This window comes from Hipposideros armiger, unplaced genomic scaffold (genome assembly GCF_001890085.2).
Source record: "Hipposideros armiger isolate ML-2016 unplaced genomic scaffold, ASM189008v1 scaffold_167, whole genome shotgun sequence".
NCBI classification, from domain to species: Eukaryota; Metazoa; Chordata; class Mammalia; order Chiroptera; family Hipposideridae; genus Hipposideros; species Hipposideros armiger.
The window spans coordinates 3,026,780-3,034,122 of record NW_017731517.1 but is presented as its reverse complement, the minus strand read 5'-3'; the positions used below and the strand labels follow the sequence as shown (position 1 = coordinate 3,034,122).

The 7,343-nt window shown below is 39.3% G+C and overlaps 1 protein-coding gene across 3 annotated transcripts in view; it reads right to left on the bottom strand.

Moving 5' to 3' along the window:
- Nucleotides 1-7,343, bottom strand: part of MTR (5-methyltetrahydrofolate-homocysteine methyltransferase) — a 93,127-nt gene that overhangs the window by 53,177 nt on the left and 32,607 nt on the right. For all 3 annotated transcript variants that reach the window (XM_019651829.1, XM_019651830.1, XM_019651831.1), the window contains one exon: nt 5,913-6,098. In XM_019651829.1, coding sequence (XP_019507374.1) covers nt 5,913-6,098 — 186 coding nt within the window. The remainder of the gene's footprint in view (nt 1-5,912; nt 6,099-7,343) is intronic.

Below are 7,343 nucleotides of genomic sequence, written 5' to 3'. Positions count from 1 at the left end.
CCAGTGAAGCAACGTCCTCCACAACTAGACTGAAGAACAAAAGGACAGCAACTTGTCTGTTCCCCTTCCCCCAATTCCCCAGTAAAAAAAAAAAAAGAATGCGAGCTCTGAGCAACAGGGCAGCCGGTTCGATTCCCACATGGGCCAGTGATGCTGCGCCTGAGCTGAGCTGCCATTAGCTGCCAACAGATGGCAGGATGGCTCAGCTAGTGAGAGCACGTACTCCTAACAATAAGGCTGCCTGTTCGAAGGTGGGCTATATCCGCCTGCAACTAAGACTGAACTCAGCACCTTGAGCTGAGCTGCCGCCCGGAGGCTCAGTGGATATAGCGTGCGCTCTTAACAAGGCTGCCAGGTTCAACTCCCGCATGGGATGGTGGCTATGCCCACCCGCAGCTAAGATTGTAACACAGCATCTTGAGCTGAGAGGCCACGAGCTGCCGATGGGCAGCCAGATGGCGACTGGCGCCCTCCACAACTAAGATTGAAGAACAATAACTTGGCTGGTCCCCTTCCCCAATTCCCCAACACTGTTCCCCTCCCCCGATTCCCCAATTTAAAAAAAAAAAATTAACCATTTTGGTTGTATTATTAAATGCCTCTTTCATACCTAATTCTTTTGTCTGCTTGACCTTTCCATCAAGTAAGAACATGATGTTGAAATTGTGAAATCAAAGATAAATCAAGAACATTATTATGTTAAAATCCATCACAATGGATTAATTCTTTCCTGTAGATCCCCTAAATTTTGTTTTACGTATTTTGTGACTATTTTATTAGATAAATGCAAGTTCAGAATTTAACAACAACAAAAAAAGTGATGATCATGTTAGGCCCCATGCTAGATTTGGGGACAATGGTAGGGCAGGCAGATCCCTGGCTTTCCGGAATTTATAAGGATAAATGATTAAACAAGTAATGACACAAAGTGTGAGAAATGCTAGCGCACAAGCTGCCATGAAAACATACTCCTGAGGCACCAAACCAATCTGTATCAGAGGGGGAGTTAGAAGGGAGATTCAGGAAAAGGGTCCCAGGGCAGTCAGCAGTTCCTTAAGGCACAGGCCAAAGGAGAGCCAAACAGAACAAGGAGTCCCCAGATGTGACTCTGTCCTCCCATATATTAGGTCTTCGGAAAAGTTATGACACATGTTTGCAACAGATGGCACTAGTTCATTTTTGGAAGTACTAGAGTCATTCGCATCCATGTTATTGCTATGTCATTTGACAGCTGACAGTTCTAGCTTCATTCTAAAAAAAAAATTTAGCAATTTGGTTGAGTTTTGGAGATTTTACAAGTTGAAGATGGAAGACCAAACTGCATTTTTCCCATATTTTACTGTTTAACTTCCATAAAGGGAAGAATGCGCCTCAAGCTTGTGAAAAGTTGCATAAAGTTTACAGTGACAATGCTCTACAAGAATGTCAGTGCCAACGATGGTTCACAAAATTCCGTACTGGTGATTTTGATCTCAATGACGCTTCTCAGTCAGGGAGGCCTATCGAGGTTGATGATGACAAAATAAAGGCATTAATCGAGTCAAACCCACGTTACACAACACGAGAGATTGCAGAAACATTGAACATCCATCATTCAAGCATTCACGACCACCTGAAGAAGCTGAGATACGTAAGCAAGCTTGATATTTGGGTTCCGCATGAACTCAAAGACGGCACGTATAAACATCTGCAATATGCTCATTAAACATGAGAAAAATGATCCTGATTTTTTGAAGCAACTGATAACTGGTGATGAGAAGTGGATTGTTTACAACAGTGTGGTGCACAAACGGTCTTGGTCCAGATGTGATGATTCACCTCAAATGACATTGAAAGCAGACATTCATCAGAGGAAGGTTATGCTCTCAGTGTGGTGGGATTTTAAAGGTGTCGTTTTTCGAGCTCCTGCCAAGGAACCAAACAATCAATTCGAATGTGTACTGTAGGCAATTGGACAGTTTGAACGAATCCATCATCCAGAAACATCCAGCGCTTGTTAATTGCAAAGGAGTCGTGTTTCATCACGACAATGCGAGACCACACACAAGTTTGATTACCGTCAAAAATTACTGGAGCTTGGATGGGATGTGTTGCCACACCCACCATACTAGCCTGACCTTGTGCAGTCAAACTTCCACTTGTTTCACTCTCTTCAAAACTCCTTGTGTGGTATAACGTTCAATTCAGATGAGGCTGTAAATCAGCATCTTGTTCAGTTTTTCACAAATAAAGACAGGTCCTTCTATGAATGAGGAATTATGAAGCTCACTGAAAGATGGCAAAAGGTTATCAAAGAAAACGAGCAATATATCACTGATTGATCTTTGTTCTTTATATAAATAAATGGCCTTTGAAAAACATAGACAAAATACGTCATGACTTTTCCGAAGACCCAACAGTAATGAAAGGTGTGCTAGGACAAGGGCCAAACACAATGACAACACCAGGCCAATATTTTAAAGCGCCTGCTGACACTTTGGTATCCCAACAACAGTGGTGAAAATGTGCTGGTCAAACACTTTTATGATCTACCCCAGTCATTCAGAATTTGGTGGCAAATAAATTTTAGTAGTAGGTCAAAACCAGGAAAGATCAAGAAAGATAAATTCTTGTAGACATCGGATCACTAAGCAACTAATAATATCTTAAATTACATGTCCTTCACAGCTAACAAGGTATTTTTATAATTCACAAATCACACAAAGCAGGCATGATTATTCCCATTTCTGAGATGAGAAAGGAAGCTAGTCATGGAAAGGAACCTCACAGGGTGACCTGATCATGAATTCCTAACCAGGCAGGTCATGGTGGGCAGTCCTGCCCCAGGCCTAAAACTTCTTTAGTAAAAGGTTTATCTTCACCTTAAGCAAACCCTGTCCATTGTTTCTATATACCCAGATTAACACACCTTTGAAATAACCACCCTGAAGAGAACACATCATCTTATTAACTAGCTTGGAATCCAGTCCCCGCCTTGCTTCCTCCCACCTTCATGGAATGTTCCTTAATTTCAAATGCATAAAAGAAACGGCAAATTTGTCATTCTCTGGAGCATCTGATATCTTGCTTCCCAGCATTTCGTCGGTTTTGACTCAAAATCTTATAAAAATTCTCTACAGGTTTGGATGTTCTTATGTTAACAGGTCAACAGTTACTTGACTTGCCTGGGATTATAAAGAGAGTCTTCTGATTCCCAACACAGCCCTCTTCCCACTACTCAGCTGAAAAACAACTGCTCCCCTTCTGATTCTAATTTTGAACAAGTCATTTAGCTTCTCAGCCCCTTAAATTCTCAAAATATTTACTTCCCAGAGGAGTCATGAGGTTTTTTAATAAGGAGTTTTAAGACATAAATGAAGGATAAGTTAATGTAATTCACTCCTTATCACAAGACTTCTAGCTTGTGAAGCATAAAACTAACAGCCCTATTCTCTTAAAGCTCTAGGAAGTCCCTTTAAAAAAAAAAAAAAAAACTTAAAAAATCTCTCCTCATCACCAATTCAGTGGTAGAGAAATGAGACTTTTAAAGTGTTTAGAAATCAACTAAAATTTCTTAAAAGACTGACACAACAGTTAACAGGCATTTTTAAAAGAATAAATGTAAAAGCTGACACAATACCTTGATTTAATCTTGTTTTATGATTTTGTCTTACGCTAGTAAGCCCACAAAGATCTTTTCTTCCTATGATAAGGAAGAACTCACTGAGTTCCCTTGTCTACTGTAGGAATGGAACTACTGATTTGGTAGAAGTGTTAAGTATATCCTTCAGGGACATGAAAAGTGGGTTCTTAGTCTATCCAGTTGTTTCCAGCCAAGAGAGGCCCCCCACAAAGAATTTTAAGTTTTCTTTCCTATAGAAATATTAAGAATAGAAATGTTAAGTCTCCTCCCTAGTTTCTNATATATATATATATAGAGAGAGAGAGAGAGAGAGAGAGAGAGAGAGAGAGAGAGAGGGAGAGAGAGAGAGAGAGATACACATACATATATATATATACACACACCCAATATTTACATTTTAGGAAGAAAAACCGATTTCACGTGTGTAGTATGCCTGCTTGGTACAAGTAAAGGTTCGATATATGTTCACTATCAAAATTATCTTTTTGCACACTTCTGAATTATTTGAATTTTTCTCAAGATGAAACTATATCTTTAATAACTATGTATGGTGCCAGGGTACTGGACTTATCGGCATGATCACTTTGTAAGGTATATAAATGTCTAATCACTATGTTGTACATTTGAAACTAATAATATTGTATGTCAACCGTAATCAAAATTTTTTTTTAATTTTAATAAAAAAAGAAATATCTTTTGTACGAAAAGAATAACATTTTTGTTTAAAATTTTCAATTTAAAAATACAAAAGAGAAAAAAAAAGATAAAGGACATATAATCCCATGACTTGTCAATTATAAAAATAAGTCAACCTGTCCCCATCTGAGACCATCTCTACCTTCCAGTTAACTACCCAATTTTTTTCTCTGCTTACAGATACACACACCAGGGGTGCCAAAAAGAGTACACATTTTAAGAGATGTTATCTATGTATTACTTTTCAAAATTGAATTGAATTACGGTAGCAACGTGTAGTATGAGGTTTGCTCAAAGGATGGCATTAATCAAATGAATGCTAGCATTATTTATTGTTTTACAATTGTAATATTTTCCTTTCTTAAAATGTGTATACATTCTTTTGGTACCCTCTGTATATCCATATAAATCCTCCTTTTATTAAATACAACCGAGATGTCACTTGTTTTGTTTCACTTTCAATATATTGTAGATGTGGTTCCATGACCTCGTTCTTTTCAACTGCTCACAGTACTCTGTGTGACACGGAGCAAGACTGAAGCATTGCCCTGTTAATGGACATTTAGAATAGTCTCACCTGCTTGCTACCATGATGCTACAAGCAATGTGAACACATACCCTTACATACTGAGCCTATTACAAGATTCCCAGGTGGGGCTGAATATAAGGCATGGGCATTTTCAGTTGTGTTAAATTAAATATTGAAGAGATACAAAAATATTTATAAAAGTCACGTGAAGTATAAAACAACACAATAATCACTGCACACCCATCACCCAGTTGAACTATCACTGTGCTTGAAGCTTCCTGTTGCCCTTCCCTGATTCCACGGCGGACACAAAAGTTGCCATTTATCAGTTTTACTTATTTTTTCTATTTGATAAAATAAACTAGTATCTCCTTATTGCTTCATTTTTAAAATTTCTTTAATTATTATGAAATGTAGTATCTTTTCATAGATTTATTGGCTATTTGTATTTCTTCTATAAATTACTTATTCATTTTCTTTGTCTATGTTTCTTTTGGGTTGATTGGGCATTTTACTTTCTGATTTATAGAAACTCTGCTTGTTAGACACGTTAACCCAATGCTACTACTCATGTTGCGAATAGTACCATGTCTTTCACCATATAAAGTCTTACATTTCTATGTAGGCAGCCCTATCAATTTTCTTTCTGCCTTCCCAAGTTCAGATGAATATTTTCCCAAACATTCTTTAGAAGTTTGTTTTTTACATTTAGATCTTTAACTGATAGAGACTTTATTTTAGTATATGATGGGAAATGGGGCTCTAACTTTATTTTCTTCAAGACACATAGACAATTGTTCCAATAGCATTTACTGAATAGTTCCTTTCTCAATTGATGTAAAGATTTTTGTATCAAATTTTCACATATACATATATACAAGTATGTGTGTGTACATGTGTATATGTATGTGTGTGTGAGCATGGTACTATGGTGCATGGAGACACACAGACACAGACACAGACACAGACACACACAGACACACACACACACACAGATGGCTGTACGGGACTCGGTTCTCTTCCACGGCTCTGTCTAGCCTACAGTTTGGTTGAGAGATCACTCACCTGTCCCTCTTCGTCAAAAGCCATGACGACCACAGCAGCTCCAAACTTCTGGACCCTCCTGGCCTTCTCCAAGAAGTCGGCCTCTCCCTCCTTCAGGCTGATGCTATTGACGATGCACTTCCCCTGGCAGCACTTTAACCCGGCTTCAATCACCGCGAAATTGGAAGAGTCGATGCACAAGGGCACCTGAACTCACAAGGGCAGAAAATCACAGAAAGACAAGTCACCACAAATGCCCTTCCAAGGGCTCCTAAACAGTCCTATTTCTTCCTTAGAGAAACAATAAACAAATAGTGTGACAAAGATAGGGCTGTAACAGGCTTGTTCTTAAAGCCCAAAATACTTGGAGTAATTCCAGTCTTACAAGAGAGCCCATGCATGAAGGGCCAGAAATTTCCAACTCAAAGATCACAGCTAAATATCAGAATGGAAGCACTGGTCAGTTCACTGGCTTCAGTGCTTGTTTACACTTTCAAGTGCCTGTGCCCTGAGGCCAGCACCCCATACAAGATCCCCCATGTCCCTGATCTGACTCTGGGATTAAGGTTTAGCATCGCCCTTAAGTTATTAAGTTATTCAAATTCACTTCCGCCTTTAGAAAAATAAAGTTCCTGATGGGGGGGTAAAAAATGAGTATTGCTATTAGAAAGGAAAGGGAGATGTACTATGTAGCAGGTGCATGGAACTAAAATAGAGGACAAGCTTGGAATGTGCACATGAGTACAGGTTCGTTTTTAATATTCATGCCTCTGCGCCATGAAAGGTGCAAGTAACGGCTTCAACGAAGGAACAGGGCAGCTGGTCTGAGCCCCACTATTTAATGAATTCATTCTTGACGCTTTCTCTTAACAGAGATTTCTAGGTTGATAGCTTGTTTTGTTTCTTCCTCTTAACATTTTGAAAGTTTGTTCTACTCTCTTCTGGTCACCATGGTTTCTAATGAGAAGTCAGCTATTAATTGAATTGTTATTTCCTTGCCTGTTATTCCCATGCATTTTTCTTTTGTTGCTTTCAGGATTCATTTGTGGTCTTTGGTTTTTAACAGTTTGACTGTAATGCTTTTAAACTGGGCTTCTCTGGGTTTATTTTGTTTGATGCTTCCCGAGCATCTTATATCTGCAAATTTATGTCTCCATCAAATGCTTTGTTACTAATTTGTCAAATGTTTTTTCTACTCCTCTATCCATCTCCTCTCCTGGTATTCCAAGTGCACGTTCGTTAAATCAACCATTTTGGGGGGGCCGGCAGAGTGGCTCAGTTGGTTAAGAGTTAGCTTAAGAATACAAGCTCTGGGCCAGCCGAGTGGTGCCCTGGTTAAGAGCTGGCTTGGGACGGCAGAGGGCCCCAGTTCGGATCCCACATATGAGGGCCAGTGACACTGCCCTCTGCAGCTAAGATGCTGAACAACAGCTCCACCTGGAGCTGGGCTGC